This window comes from Eriocheir sinensis, chromosome 29 (assembly GCF_024679095.1).
Source record: "Eriocheir sinensis breed Jianghai 21 chromosome 29, ASM2467909v1, whole genome shotgun sequence".
NCBI classification, from domain to species: Eukaryota; Metazoa; Arthropoda; class Malacostraca; order Decapoda; family Varunidae; genus Eriocheir; species Eriocheir sinensis.
The window spans coordinates 15,515,445-15,531,586 of record NC_066537.1 but is presented as its reverse complement, the minus strand read 5'-3'; the positions used below and the strand labels follow the sequence as shown (position 1 = coordinate 15,531,586).

The 16,142-nt window shown below is 41.7% G+C and overlaps 1 protein-coding gene across 8 annotated transcripts in view; it reads left to right on the top strand.

Annotated features, from left to right (window-relative positions):
• The window catches only part of LOC127005139 (casein kinase I-like), a 79,398-nt gene that overhangs the window by 21,850 nt on the left and 41,406 nt on the right, over nucleotides 1–16,142 (top strand). For all 8 annotated transcript variants that reach the window (XM_050873748.1, XM_050873746.1, XM_050873750.1 and 5 more), the window contains exons 2-3: nucleotides 5,153–5,193; nucleotides 7,896–7,968. In XM_050873748.1, coding sequence (XP_050729705.1) covers nucleotides 5,153–5,193; nucleotides 7,896–7,968 — 114 coding nt within the window. The remainder of the gene's footprint in view (nucleotides 1–5,152; nucleotides 5,194–7,895; nucleotides 7,969–16,142) is intronic.

Here is a 16,142-nt window from a genome sequence, read left to right as displayed (position 1 = left end):
TGTAGCAGTGACGGGCCAAATTTGTGCCTTTACCGTGTAGCAGCGACGGGCCAAATTTGTGCCATGATATAAAGCCCCCAAAAATAGATGATGCCTAAACTGATAAAAAATGCTTTGATATATATTATGAAATGGTTTGTGTGAGTGATGATTTTTTCTCATTTTTCTCGCTTAGAGGGACCATTAAGAAACATGATCCCCGCTGCTACAGGGTTAAAGTAACTCTGTCCCCAAAAATGAAAATAAAAACAAACTACCCACCTAACTTAATAAATATTAATAGGACGTTTAAAAAGTCTGGCGTAAGTCTGTAGGTAGGCAACAAGACAGCACAATAGTGGCGGACACCTGCATGACAACATTTAGTCGGTATTACAAGACAGTTTCGGTTCTCACATCAGCTATTTCTAAAGGTCAAAGAAGGGATCAGTCGGGTTCTGATGAGCGTTTCTTTAGGTTCATGGTACAGAAGAGTGGTCAAACTATCATCAGGGTCATAAAACTACTCTTGAAAATGCCCCAAGCTCCTACGAAAGCCTTGTCAAATATGTGAACTTGGGCGACGAAATGTTTAGTGATACGGCTCTTAAGTCTGGCGTGGCTGACTGATGGACTGGCTGACTCTATGCTTTCTTAAGTCTCTTCGCGCTCTTGTCATTGATGCTGGGACCTTGCATTCAGGGCGGGATTAAAGTATTTCAGTGTTTATTTTAGTTTATCTGATTTATTTATTTTATTAACTTGTTTGGACTTGCAGTTAGTGTGTGTTTGTTAGATGAGTTTGATACTGTTTGCCTGTTAGGGGTTCATAGATTTATTTTAAGACTAAGATAGGAAGAGATGTGTGTTTATGAGAGAGAGAGAGAGGTCAGAGTCAGACACCAACACATCCTCCTCCTATTCCTCCTCCTCCTCTTCCTCCTCCTCCTCTTCCTCCTCCTCCTCCTCCTCTTCCTCCTCCTTCTCCTCCTCCTCCTCCTCCTCCTCCTCCTCCTCCTCCTCCTCCTCCTCTTCCTCTTTGTCCTCCTCCTCCAGCTCCTCCTCCTCTTCCTCTTTGTCCTCCTCCTCCTCCTCCTCCTCCTCCTCCTCCTCCTCCTCCTCCTGTTTCTCCTGTTCCTCCTCCTCCTCCTCCTCCTCCAGTGAGTCACCTAGGTCATAAGGTATATTGTCAGTCATGCAAAGGAGGAGGAGTGACTATTGCCACCAAAAGATAAGCTATAGTCTCTCTCTCTCTCTCTCTCTCTCTCTCTCTCTCTCTCTCTCTCTCTCTCTCTCTCTCTCTCTCTCTCTCTCTCTCTCTCTCTCTCTCTCTCTCTCTCTCTCTCTCTCTCTCTCTCTCTCACACACACACACACACACACCAACTTTTGGAAAATTACTTAAAATAACGCAAAAAGACTGACAATGCCTAACAAACACAAAAATAAGGATGTTCAATGAGAGGAAGAAGAAGAAAAAAAAGAAGAAAGACTAACAAACTGGCAGGCATATGAACAAACAGACCATCAGATTGGGACAGGGAAAGACTGAGAGACAAACATACAGACAGACAGGCAGGTAGGCAGACAGATAATTGAGAAAAAATAGACAGGCAGAGAGACAGACAGACAGATAGGCAGGCAGATAAATAGATAGACAGACATAGGTTGAAACAAGCACAGATACAGACGAGGAGACAGACAGTTAATTTGTAGAGAGCTATCTTAATTCTCTCAAATGTCATGGGCTTACTATTTCCGTCCCCTAAAGATCACCAAATAAATAGTGAATGTGTGTATGTATCTCCATTGTGTGTGTGTGTGTGTGTGTGTGTGTGTGGCCAAAGGTTGTGTTGTGTAATGTTAATTCACTTGAGATTAGAAATAGTACAAAAAAAGGTGCGTATGTTCATGTGTGTGTAAGGAACAAGATTTACAGGTAGAAGATATTGCAGACAGACAGACAGACGGACACATTGACAGGCAGCCAGACACACAGGTTGACACACATGCAGACAGACAGGTATACAAGTAGAGTTATGTGTGTGTGGGAGAGAGAAAGAGAAAGTTCAGGTGACACATATGAGGAGAATGCATGTTTAGGAGATGAAGAACAGGGTACAGGAATGAATGAAGGGACAAGGTAGGAATGAGAGCCATGCCCATAACATGAGGAAGGACAGTGGAAAGGAATGACTGGCATGCATGTATAGGGAATGACAGGAGAGAGAGAGAGAGAGAGAGAGAGAGAGAGAGAGAGAGAGAGAGAGAGAGAGAGAGAGAGAGAGAGAGAGACTAGACAACAAGAAAATACAAGACAAAACAAGAAAAGAGAAGAGTGGAGGAGACGAGACAGAGAGAGAGAGAGAGAGAGAGAGAGAGAGAGAGAGAGAGAGAGATGCATGTCGAGATAATGAAGAAAGAAGAACTAAGTGATAAAGTGAATGATTGCTAAAGGAAGAAATTAGTCATGTTTGTATAGTGATTAAGATGAGACTAGAGGAATCACAGCTTTGCATTCCTTTAGTTTTTTTTTTAACCTCAGTGCTGGTTAAAAATGATTCACTACTTTAAGGAAAATATAAGTTCCAGGACTTTCTGAAGGTCATGTGTTTATTATTTACTTTACCCTGTGTGTGTGTGTGTGTGTGTGTGTGTGTGTGTCCAGTTATCTATCATTAAAAAGAGAAAACAAGATTGATTTTAATGTTTTTGTATCTGTATCTGAATTTATAATTAAGGTGCAAGGTCTGGCTAGGTAGCTATTAGTCAGCCAGTAATAAGATGAACAAAGCATAGTAATTATTGTATTGAGCTGGAGTGAGTAAGAACAGAATGTCATTGAACCAAATATATCGTCTTTTTACATATTACACACACACACACACACACACACAAGGTCTGCTGTATCTCTCTTAACACAGATCACCAAGCTAAATATACCCTTTGTTGCTCTTCTAATACATTATGCAGTCCATCCCCATGAGTACATCCCCTGTTACACACACACACACACACACACACACACACACACACACACACACGCTGACCTTTCAGATTCTTTGTAAGTTGCTAGTTGATCCATGACGACTAGAAGGGAGTGAGTCATTGTGTGTGTGTGTGTGTGTGTGTGATGTATATAAAAGTATTGTCAAAGGGTTTGTTATCTTTTTATCTATTGTTTGTGTAAAAAGTACTTACAATGGATTTTAATGTTATCCGTGTGCGTGTGTGTGTGTTGGTGGTGGTGGTGGTGGTGGTTTTTAGAATATTTGATGATTAGTTTTATTCTTTTTCTTTTTTTCTTTTCTTTTTTCCTTTCTGTTCACTGTGTGTGGGTGAGTTTTAGCCAGTTTTAGGTTTTAGTTTGAATTTATATATATATATATATATATATATATATATATATATATATATATATATATATATATATATATATATATATATATAGGCTACCATTAGTTTTTAAGGTGGAAAGGTATGCTCATTAAGGTTTAACAAGAATCTAATCATCTATATATAATTTATTTTAGTACTTATATTTCTTGTTTATTTTATTTTTTTCTATATCTACTAGTAGTGTATTTATGTATTGTTTGCTTTTCCTATCACATATATTTATTTTTTCTTAGAATATTTCTGATCATATTTACATTATTTTTTTTAATCAAGTTTCCCTTATTTTTTCTTCAATCCTCTAGAGTGTATTCATTTATTTATTCATTCATTCACTGAGTCAGTCATTAGGTTATTCATATTTTGTGTGTTCATTTGAAGGAAAGAGACTTGGAGTGTTACATGTGTTGACCTTGAGTGTCCTTAATTGGTGGGGCCTGTGAGACTGTTTTTACCATTTTCCTGGGTGTATTTTTTGAAGGGTTGGGGAGGGAGGGAGGGGTCCTGTGTCCTGTTGTGCATTGTGTTATCTTGGGTTTTTCTGTAGCCAAGATAGGAAAGAAGCCAATAGTGTTTGGTGCATTTGATGATACTCTTGTGATGATTAAGAATAAGAAGTGGACGTGGCCAGGTCTTATCATGTATAGAGCTGATAACAAATTGACAACCTACGTAAAAGAGTATGCCACAGTCCATTTCTGGCTGGCCATATCATGCAGAGAACTGATAACAGATTGACGAAGTAATGAAGGGGCAACCCAGGAATTGTGGAAAACCAGGATAGAGTATGGTATGCTAACAAATGGATGGACAGAATTAGAACCTTTGCTGGGGCAGGATGAAGTATGCTAACATCAGACAGAGAACCAGATGGAGAGGGGATTTTAGAACCTTTATTGGGGCAGGATGAAATATGCTAGCTTCAGACAGAACCAGATGGATAGATGGAATTAGAAGTTACTGGGGCAGGATGTAATATGCTAACATCAGACACAGAACCAGATGGAAAGGTGAAATTAGAATCTTTACTTGGGTAGGATGGAGTATGCTAACATCAGACAGAGAACAAGATGGAAAGATGGAATTAGAACCTTTACCGGGGCAGGATGGAATATGCTAACATCAGACAAAGAACAAGATGGAAAGATGGAATTAGAACCTTTACTGGGGCAGGGTGGAATATGCTATCAGACAGAGAACCAGATGGAAAGGTGAAATTAGAACCTTTACTGGGGTAGGATGGAGTATGCTAACATCAGACAGAGAACAAGATGGAATATAAAATTAGAACCTTTACTGGGGCAGGATGGCGTATTCTCACAACATCAGACAGAGAACCAGATGGACTGATATGGACAGATACCTCTTCAACTTCGCTTTGTTCTTTCTCTTTTCCTTCTCCCCTCTTTCTCTCTTCCTTCCCCCCTTCACTACTATGTTCATTGCTCTTCATCTGTTCTCATTATGTGTTTGTACTATTTAATTCTCCTTTCTTCCCCTTTTTCTTCCTTCTTGTTCTTCTTGTTTTTGTCCTTGTTCTTCATGTCCTTGTTTTTCTTCTTCATTTAACATCCTTATTTTCCTTCCTTGCCCCTCTTGTGTGTGTATAGTTTTGGTGTTTGACAAGGAAAGAATAATTGGAGAGTGAGTGTTTTGTGTGTGTGACAATTACAGCTTTTACTAATTAACATCTTTCATTTTTTGTCTCAGTATTTTTTCCTCAAGGTGAATTATATCAGAGCCTTTTCACTAATTGACGTTTTTCTCCTCTTTTACAGGGAAGAACCTTTACAATAACGAACATGTCGCCATCAAGCTGGTGAGTACACGCTGATTGTGTTGATGTATTCTGACTACAAGAAAATAGGGGTCGCTCAAAGTATGCAGAGGGCAACACTGCACATCCTGATCCTTCCTTCCCTTCCCTTCCTTAACCCGGTAGCAGCGACGGGCCAAATTTGTGGCTGTACCGTGTAGCAGCGACGGGCCAAACTTGTGCCATGATTTAATCCCCCAAAAATAGATGATACATAAACTGATCACAAATGCTTCGATATATATTATGAAATGGTTTGTGTGAGTGATGATATTTTCTCATTTTTCTCGCTTAGAGGGGCCTTTAAGAAACATGATCCCCGCTGCTTCCAGGTAATTTCCCTCTATCCCTTCCATTCCTCACCTTCATTTCCTTCCACCCCTTCCATTCCCTTCCTTTATTTCTCTCTATTCCTTCCATTCCCTTCCTTTATATCTCTTTCCCTCTTCCATTCCCTTCCTTAATTTCTCTCTACCCCTTCCATTCCCTTCCTTTATATCTCTTTCCCTCTTCCATTCCCTTCCTTAATTTCTCTACCCCTTCCATTCCCTTCCTTCATTTCCTTCTACCCCTTCCATTCCCTTCCTGCATTTCCCTCTATCCCTTCCATTCCCTTCCTTCATTTCCCTCTATCCCTTCCATTCCCTTCCTTCTACCCCTTCCATTCCCTTCCTTTATTTCTCTCTATCCCTTCCATTCCCTTCCTTCATTTCCCTCTATCCCTTCCATTCCCTTCCTTCTACCCCTTCCATTCCTTCCTTTATTTCTCTCTATCCTTCCATTCCCTTCCTTCATTTCCTCTATCCTTCCATTCCCTTCCTTCTACCCTTCATTCCTTCCTTTATTTCTCTCTATCCATTCCATTCCCTTCCTTCATTTCACTCTATCCCTTCCATTCCCTTCCTTCTACCCCTTCCATTCCCTTCCTTTATTTCCCTCTATCCCTTCCATTCCCTTCCTTCATTTCCCTCTATCCCTTCCATTCCCTTCCTTCTACCCCTTCCATTCCCTTCCTTTATTTCTCTCTATCCCTTCCATTCCCTTCCTTCATTTCCCTCTATCCCTTCCATTCCCTTCCTTCTACCCCTTCCATTCCCTTCCTTTATTTCTCTCTATCCCTTCCATTCCCTTCCTTCATTTCCCTCTATCCCTTCCATTCCCTTCCTTCTACCCCTTCCATTCCCTTCCTTCATTTCCCTCTATCCCTTCCATTCCCTACCATCATTTCCTTCTACCCCTTCCATTCCCTTCCTTTATTTCAATCCCTTCCATTCCTCTCCTTTCCCATCCTTTATTTCCTCATATCACTTCCTCTCCCTACCTGTTTTTCCTCTATTTCCTCCTCTCCCTTTCTTTCCCTACCTTTATTTTAATCCATCCCTTTCTTTCCCTACTTTTACTTCCTCCAATCCCTTCTGCGGATAATTAATCAGCTCCAAACAGAGGATCTAATGCTTACAGTGTTGCCCTCTATACAGAAATTGAAAGGTTGTCATTCCTCATCACCTCTCATTATTATTATTATTATTATTATTATTATTATTATTATTATTTTTTGTCCTTCAGCTGCCTCATTTACTGTATAAGAAGACTGACAAAGAAAAACAGAACTCACAGGACAGAAATTGAAAGTGCCTCATTGTTCATCACTTGTCATTAATTTTTTTTCTTGCCCTTGAGCAGCTTCCTTTACTCTAAAAAAATGGAGGAAAAAAGAACTCACAGCACGATGAACACCGCCACACCACACACGGGAGGGAGTCTGAATAAACACTTAAGTTATGCTATCTTGCCTGGTGGGTTGGAGTCCCTGGCTTTTTTGTTTTGTTTTTTGTATTTTCTGTTGAGTTGCTTCCTTTACTGCAAAGAGAGAGAGAGAGAGAGAGAGAGAGAGAGAGATGAGCTCACAGTAGGATGCATTTTGCCACACCGCACAAGGGAAGGAGTGTTCACCTGGTATCAGCGACGGGCCAAATTTGTGCTTTGATTTAGACCCCCCAAAATAGATAATACATAAACTGATCACAAATGCTTTGATATATATTATGAAATGGTTTGTGTGAGTGATGATTTTTTTCTCAGTTTCTCATTAGTGTTGTGGATGTTAACTGAAATGACTAATGCAGCAACAGACATCTTAGACATTAAACTCCATGGTGAAAGTCTGCATATTAGCCCCCAAAACTACCAATGCATGAAGTGAATGATAACCCTCGAAGATACAGGTTTTATTTTGATTATCGGGCCGTAGCTATGGCAGGCTCTCTTGATGGGTCCTGATATTTAATGCATTCAGAGGATAAAGGTCATAAGGGACTTCTTTTTTTTTCCCCCACTAAGAAAGGCAGGCTACACATCCCCCAAAATTGATATACATTCATGCTTGGCTCATGCTGTTTTCTGTGGTACCATTTGATCCTCTTGAAACAGAATCACTAAAGTCTGTGTTGATAGGTGGTCATCAGGACAGTATGTGGGTTGTCTGCAGCCACTTGGTAATGACTTAAAATTGTCAGTTTGTAGCATCTAGATGACCTTGTATGTGGGTCATCCAGCTCAGTCTCTTGTCCCTCCCTGACACTCACTCATCCACCTTCATCCACTCCCTGACTCATCAAACTCCATCCCGAACACTCATCCATCTCCATCTGTCCATCAATCCACCTTTGTCCCTCCCTGTCACTCATCTGCCTCTCCCTCCACAGGAACCCATCAAGGCAAAGGCTCCACAGCTCCACCTTGAGTACAGGTTCTACCGTATGCTGGACGCTGTGGGAGGTAAGAGGAGCACCTGTGTTACCTGTGTGTGTGTGTGTGTGTGTGTGTGTCCGTACCTTTATGTGGTAACCTGTTTGTGCCTTTTCGTGATTGAGTCAAGTTTGTAGTGTCGTATTTGATCATATTTTGTCCTAAATTCCCTGAAACTTGTGTGCTTTCAAAATGGTAGAGATTGTGTGTGTGTGTGTGTGTGTCATGGGATTGTGTGGGTATGGTCGGGGTGAAAAGTAATGAGTCATATTGCGCATGAAACTGATGACAGACGGACAAACAAAGTAACATAATGGCAAGCTAGGGATTGTAAAAGTAAGGGCAGACAGATAACAAGGTGGAGAGGTGAAATCGGAGCCTGTGTTGGGGAAGAATGAAGTACACTGACATCAGATAGAGAACCAGTTGGGAAGGTGAAACTGTAACCTTTGCCAGAACAGGAAAGTATTACACCATAGTCTATCCATTTCATGAAGGCACTTTGAGAGCTAGCAGAGCCACCACTTCTACGTCACTGGGCAAGCCTCAGTGGTGGTGGGCTAGTGACATGCTCTGACCTCGAGCCACTCCACTTGTCAACATCGTAAAAGTATTGATGGCACTTTGATGGGATCTACAATTACTTTTTATCCTAAGGAAGTAAAAACAAAAATTCATAAAACCTATATAGCTTTTTTGTAGAATTTAATCTAATCAGAGTATTCAAAAAAGCAATTTAGAAATAATTAAACAGCTTAAAATATGTAACTTGTTTAAAGGCTTGACAGTTTCTGCATTCTTTACATAATTAACTGGATGCATCAAAAGTGCCTTCCTCAAATGGTTAGACTTTACCATCAGAGAAGAGCGTTGGGAAAGAAAGTAAGAGAAAGTAGGAAAGAAAATGAAGAGAAAATTAAAGATAAAATGAGAAAATACAAAAAAGAAACGAAAGAAAGGATGAGGTGATGATGGATAGGCTGAGAGAGAGAGAGAGGAGTGGGATGAGTTCGCTGTGGGTGTCTTGTGGATGGGGTGGACTGGTGGAGCTGTAATGGGAAGGACAATATTTAGTGGGTGGGTGAGGAAGGTGGTTGTGTAATACCGTGTGTGTGTGTGTGTGTGTGTGTGTGTGTGTGTGTGTGTGTGTGAATTGAAGGGATGGAAAAGGAAAAGAAAGAGGCAAACAGATGGGAAGGGAAGGTTAGGGGAAGGACGAAATGGAGTATTGGAAAGGAACACAAAGAGGCGGAGATATGAGGAGGAGGAGGAAGGAAGTGTGTGTGTGTGTGTGTGTGTGTGTGTGTCAGTCACCACACACACACACACACACAGTTCAGCCACCTTGTTCGATTATTTAGAAAGAATGTTAATTGCTCTTCAGATGAGATAACGACTTTAAATTAACTGTTCTGCCTTTTTTTTTTTCTTCCACATCATTTTTCTCTTATTGTCTTTATTTTTCTGTATTTTCTTTGCTTTTCTTTTTTCCTCTGTTTGTTTAGAAGTTGGTTGTGTGTCTGTCTCCCCTCTTTAAACTGACAAGAGGTTAAAGCTAGGGTACGAGAGAGAGAGAGAGTGCCAAGCTTGTATGGTATGTCTTCCTGTATATTTATCGCATGCCTCTCAGTCTCTAAAATTATGAGAGAGAGAGAGAGAGAGAGAGAGAGAGAGAGTAATGTCACTAGAAAATTCACGGCATCACCTCCATTGTCTCACTCTTCTTCCTCTTCCTCCTCCTCTTCCCATCTCTGAGCTTCTTTCTGTTCCATTCCTATCCCTTCATTTCTCCCTTTCCTTCCCTTCCCTTAACTCTTCTTCCTAATTCCTCATCATTCTGTTCCTTTCTCATCCCTTCCCTACCTCTTTTTCTTCCTTCCTTCCCTTCCTTTCCTTCATTTCTTCCTCCTTTCCCTTCCTTTCTTCCTCCTTTCCCTTAATTTCTTCCTCCATTCCCTTCCTTTCCTTCATTTCTTCCTCCATTCCCTTCCTTTCCCTCATTTCTTCCTCCTTTCCTTCATTTCTTCCTCCATTCCCTTCCTTTCCTTCATTTCTTCCTCCTCTCCCTTCCTTTCCTTCATTTCTTCCTCCTTTCCCTTCCTTTCCTTCATTTCTTCCTCCATTCCCTTTTGTTGTCTCCCTCCTTTCTCATTCTCTCCCTACCCTTTCTTTTCCTTTTCCTTCCTTTCTCTTCCTTTCTCATCCCCTTCCTTCCCGTCCCTTCCCTTTCCTTCCCCTCCCTTTCCTTCCCCTCCCTTCCCTTTCCTTCCCTTCCCCTCTCATTCCTTCCCTTCCCCTCCCTTTCCTTTCTTTTCCTTTCCTTTCCTTTCCTTCCCCTCCCTTTCCTTCCCCTCCCTTTCCTTCCCTTCCCTCCTTTCCTTCCTTCCCTCCTCCCTTTCCTTCACTTCCCCTCCCTTTCCTTCCCCTCCCTTTCCTTCCCTTCCCCTCCCTTTCCTTCCCTTCCCCTCCCCTCCCTTCTCTTTCCTCCCCTTCCCTTTCCTCCCCTTCCCTCGCATCCCATCTCTTTTCCTTCCTTTCTCTTCCTTTCTCATCCCCTCCCTTCCCTTCCCCTCCCTTCCCTTCCTTTTCTTTCCTCCCCTTTCCTTCCATCCCATCCCTTCCTCCTCCACCTCCTTCTCACCACCCAATGAACACTATAGAACGTGTACGAATCAACCGTCTGCCAGTAACGTCTTGCAATTAAAGGTACAGTTGCTGGTCTGGCTATAGTGACGCACGGTTGATCTCACTAACACGAGACTGCCGGTGAAGAAAGTATGAGGAAAGAATTGAGGAAGAGGTTGTCAAGGGGAAGGATGGAAAGAGAAAAGGATCAATAGAGTGGACGATTAATGGTGAAAGAAAGAGTTGGCAGGTGAGGGATTGAAAAGGCTGAAAGGGAGAGCATGAACGGGAAAAGTAAATTGTAGTCATGTATTGAAGAAAATATGAGGAAAGAATTGAGAGAGAGGGTGTCAGGGGGAGACCACGAGAGAAATCAATAGAGTGGACGAGTATTGGCGAAAGAAAGAGTTGGCAGGTGAGTGATTGAAAGGGCTGGGAGGGAGAGCATGAACGGAAAAAAAAAAAGTATGTGAATTGAAGAAAGTATGAGGAAAGAATTGAGGGAGAGGGTGTCAAAGGGGAGACCACGAGAGAAATGAATCAATAGAGTGAACGCGTAAAAAGTTGGGAGGTGAGGGCTTGAAAGGGCTGAGAAGGAGACCATGAACGGGGGAAAAAAATGTAGATATGTATTGAAGAAAGTATGAGGAAAGAATTAAGGGAGAGGTTGTCATGTGGAAGGATAGAAAGAGAAATGGATCAATAGAGTGGACGAGTATTGGAGAAAGAAAGAGTTGGCAGGTGAGGGATTGAAAGGGCTGAGAGGGAGAGCATGAACAGGAAAAGGTTGAATGGTGAAGCGCCCTTTTTAAAACCCTTTCCTTCCCCACCATTATTTATTTCTGGTTCCCTTAACTTCCTTACCTCCATTACCTTTCCCTCTTCCATTTTCTCCCTTTTAATTCCTCCTGCCAGAAAAGTTAGAATGACGGAAGACTTTATTGAGTGTGTGATTGAGAGAGAGAGAGAGAGAGAGAGAGAGAGAGAATAGTCCGTAAAATCCAGGAAATGTGGGAGAAAGGAATGTGGCGTAAACAGGAAGAGAGAAAGAATGTAAAAGGAGAGAACGAGAGAAAAAGAAAGTGAGATTGGAAAAAATATTGGAAAAAAACAAGGAAAAAAGGAATGTGAGGTGAAGAGGAAATGAGAAAGAATGTAGATGGATCAATAGTGTGGATTAGTATTGGAGAGAGAGAGAGAGAGAGAGAGAGAGAGAGAAAAGAAAAAAAAAGACACTAAATCATTGCTAACACACACACACACACAGATTGCAGTCAATAATCCAATGACCTCCACCACCACCATCACCACCACCACGCAACCACCCAACCAGTCAACCATATATCGACCTTGTGTGTGTGTGTGTGTGTGTGTGTGTGTGTGTGTGTGTTGGTGCCGCACACGAGGAATTTAGTGTTTTGTTTGTTTTCAATCTTACTTTTGTCTTTTCATTCGTTTATTTCTTATTTTCTCTTTTTCCTCTCTTCCTTCTTTTTGTCCCTTCTTTGTTCCTTCTATCATTTTGTCCTTTATTTCATGGTTACCTTTCTTTCTCCCTTCCTCCCTTTTTCCCTCCCTTCCTTCCTTCTTTCCTCTTTCCTATATTCCTTCCTTCCTTTCTCCCTTCCTTCCTTCCTTTTTCCCTCCCTCCTTTCCTTCCTTCCTTCCTTCCTTCTTTCCTCTTTCCTATATTCCTTCCTTTCTTTCCTTCCTTCCTTCCTTTTTTCCTTTCTTTCTTTCCTTTCTTTCTTTCCTTTCTTTCCTTCCTTCCTTCCTTCCTTTCCTTCCTTCCTTTCTTTTTTTCGTTCTTTCTTCCTTCCTTCCTCCCTCTCTTTACTATATTCCTTCCTTCCTTCCTTCCTTCCTTCCTTTCCTCCCTTTCCTATATTCCTTCCTTCTTTCCTTCCTCCCTTTCCTTTTTCCTACATATCACCACCGACACACACACACACACACACACACACACACTAGCAGCAACAACCAAACGTATAGCAGGAATGTGAAGGAGAGAGAGAGAGAGAGAGAGAGAGAGAGAGAGAGAGAGATTTGCCTTTACTTGGTTTTGGGAGTCTCAAATAGTCAGTCAGTCAGTCAGTCAGCCAATCAGTCAGTCAGTCAGCCTATCAGTCATTCAGTCAGTCTGTCAGTCAATCAATCAGTCAGTCAACCAATCAGTCAGTCAGCCAATCAGTCAGTCAGTCAGTCAGCCTATCAGTCAGTCTGTCAGTCAATCAATCAGTCAGTCAATCAATCAGTCAGTCAGCCAATCAGTCAGTCAGTCAGTCAATCAGTCAGTTAGTCAATCAACCAGTCAGTCAGTCAATCAACCTGTCAGTCAGTCATTCAGTTAGTCAGTCAGTCAATCAATCAACCAGTCAGTCAGTCAGTCAGTCAACCAGTCAATCAGTCAGTTAGTCAATCAACCAGTCAGTCAGTCAATCAACCTGTCAGTCAGTCATTCAGTTAGTCAGTCAGTCAATCAATCAACCAGTCAGTCAGTCAGTCAGTCAACCAGTCAGTCAGTCAGTCAATCAACCAGTCAGTCAGTCAGGCAATCAATCAACCAGTCAGTCAGTCAGCCAATCAATCAGCCAGTCAGTCTATCAATCAGCCAGTCATTCAATCAGTCATTCAGTCAATCAATCAACCAGTCAGTTAATAGTAGGTCAGTCAATCAATCAACCAGTCAGTCAGTCAATCAACCAGTCAGTCAGTCAGTCAACCAGTCATTCAGTTAGTCAGTCAGTCAATCAATCAACCAGTAAGTCAGTCAGTCAGTCAGTCAACCAGTCAGTCAGCCAATCAATCAGCCAGTCAGTCTATCAATCAGCCAGTCATTCAATCAGTCATTCAGTCAATCAATCAACCAGTCAGTTAATAGTAGGTCAGTCAATCAATCAACCAGTCAGTCAGTCAGCCAATCAATCAGCCAGTCAGTCTATCAATCAGCCAGTCATTCAATCAGTCATTCAGTCAATCAACCAGTCAGTTAATAGTAGGTCAGTCAATCAATCAACCAGTCAGTCAGTCAATCAATCAGCCAGTCAGTCTATCAGTCAGTCAGTCAGTCAGCTGTTTAGTAGCAACGGACTGAATTCTCATAAAGTTCTGAGAATCCATATGAGAGAGCAAACATTATTGCACCCTAATGACATCTGCCCTTAATTTCCAACACACACACACACACACACACACACACACACACACACACACACACACACACACACACACCTTCAAGCATAACAACGGTTGCCACGGACACTTATTAAAGATGATCCACCTAACTCCACCACCACCACCACTACCACCTCCTCCTCCTCCCCCTCCTGTTACTACTGTTACTACTAATACTATTTCACCTACTATTATTCCTACCATTCTTACTCCTAATATCACCACCACCACTACTACTACTACTACTACTACTACTACTACTACTACACCCCCACCATCAACTTCACCACCACCACCACCACCACTGCTACTACTACTACTACTACTATTAATATTACTATCACCAGCACCACCAGCACCACCACCACCACCACCACTACTACCACCACCACTACTACTACTACAACTACTACTACTACTACTACTACTACTACTACTGGTATTACTTTCTTGCATTGATTAATGTCATTCCATATATAGATTTTTTTTATACTTGAATGTTAGATGCAACACTCTCTCTCTCTCTCTCTCTCTCTCTCTCTCTCTCTCTCTCTCTCTCTCTCTCTCTCTCTCTCTCTCTCTCTTCGTGTGTGTGTGTGTATGTGTCGGGCATCAGCAACAGGAAGTGTCAAGGGTGAGAGAGAGAGAGAGAGAGAGAGAGAGTATTGGCTCCCCTCCACACTCTTGTCTAAGCCACCAAGGAGGAGGAGGAGGAGGAAGAAAAAGAAACTAACCAAAACTTATGTGTAGGGATTCCTCCTCCTCCTCCTCCTCTTTCTCCTCCATCTCCTTCTCCTCCTCCTCCTCCTCCTCCTCCTCCTCCTCCACCTCCTCCTCCTCCTTCCCTACATTCCTTTAACACATGTAGAATTATGAAAGAAGTCTTGGCAAGTTTCCGTGTTGGTATTATGAGTTGAATGGTTGAGTAATATAAGTAAAAATGTAAACACCACTTCTTGAAAATTGAAAATGAAGATGAAGAATTTGACGGTTTTTATAATGTCTGTATCTCTATCTGTCTGTGTCTGTCTCTGTCTGTCTGTCTGCTTAATGAATGTGAAAAGTTTGATGGTTTTAATAATGTCCATCTATCTGTCTGTGTGCTTATCTATCTGTCTGTCTGTCTCTCTGTCTGTCTGCTTAATGAATGTGAAGAATTTGATGGTTTTAATAATGACCATCTATCTGTCTGTGTGCTTATCTATCTGTCTGTCTGTCTCTGTGTGCTTAATGAATGTGAAGAATTTGATGGTTTTAATAATGACCATCTATCTGTCTGTCTGTCAAGCCCCACCATCGTTTTCTTGGCGTGAGGGAATACTGTTATAATTAGCAGCCACGTTGGGGGATGGCATTATGGGTGACAGTCATTCATGGTGACGCACTGACGTTCACTCTGACGTACATTCACATTCACTGACGTACACAAACACATGCTCGGTTTCTTTGACTATACACGCTAACTGACGTACAGACCCATGTCCTCAATCGTTGACCTACACACACACACACACACACACACACACACACACACACACACACACGCTGATTTACGATTATTCATGTAAACACACCATTAACTTACACTCATTGTCGTACACACTCGACATACTCACTAATTGATACACTCTAATTAACGTACACACTCATTGACGCGCACACTCATTTATACATATTAATTAACGTACACACTCATTTATACACACTTATGAACGTACACACTCGTTTATACACACTGATTAAACGTACACATTAATTCATATACAGTAATTTGATACACACTATTTAACGTACACTCATTGCTGTACAAAATCAGTTCAGTTGTTCAGTTCTGTCGGAAGTTCTGCCTTTGTAACGGCACTCCCTGACTAGCCTTTACTGTCTGGGTCTGTTTTCCTCTTTTTCTTTCGTTCTTGTTTCTCTTATTATCCAAAACTTCTGTACTGTTGCTCTTGTTTCTTCAATATGGTTGTTTACTCATTGCTCTTGCTCTTGCTGTACAGGTGATCCGTTGGAGAGTCAGGCCTTCATATCGGCACAACCTGTAAAAATAAAAACAAAACAACCACTATGCATTACAAATCTTCCAATTCCCTATTTTTTGCACACCACATTTTTCCGTACATATCTCTTGGTCTTGGTCTTGGTTAGGGAGATGACTACAGCCTTCACAACGGCCCTCAGCTCAACCATTTACCTTACACTTTACAACCTCAACCTCGCCTCAACTCTTCCCCTACTATCCCTCTCCTCCCCTCCCCTCCCCTGCCTATCCTCGCCGAGCCCTCTCAAGCATCAGTCTCTACCTCTCCTTTCTTCTTCACGCTTACACTCAGGATAGTATTGATAATAATGATAATGATAAGTCCAGGAAAATACTGAAAGGCGAGACAAGCATGCTCCCT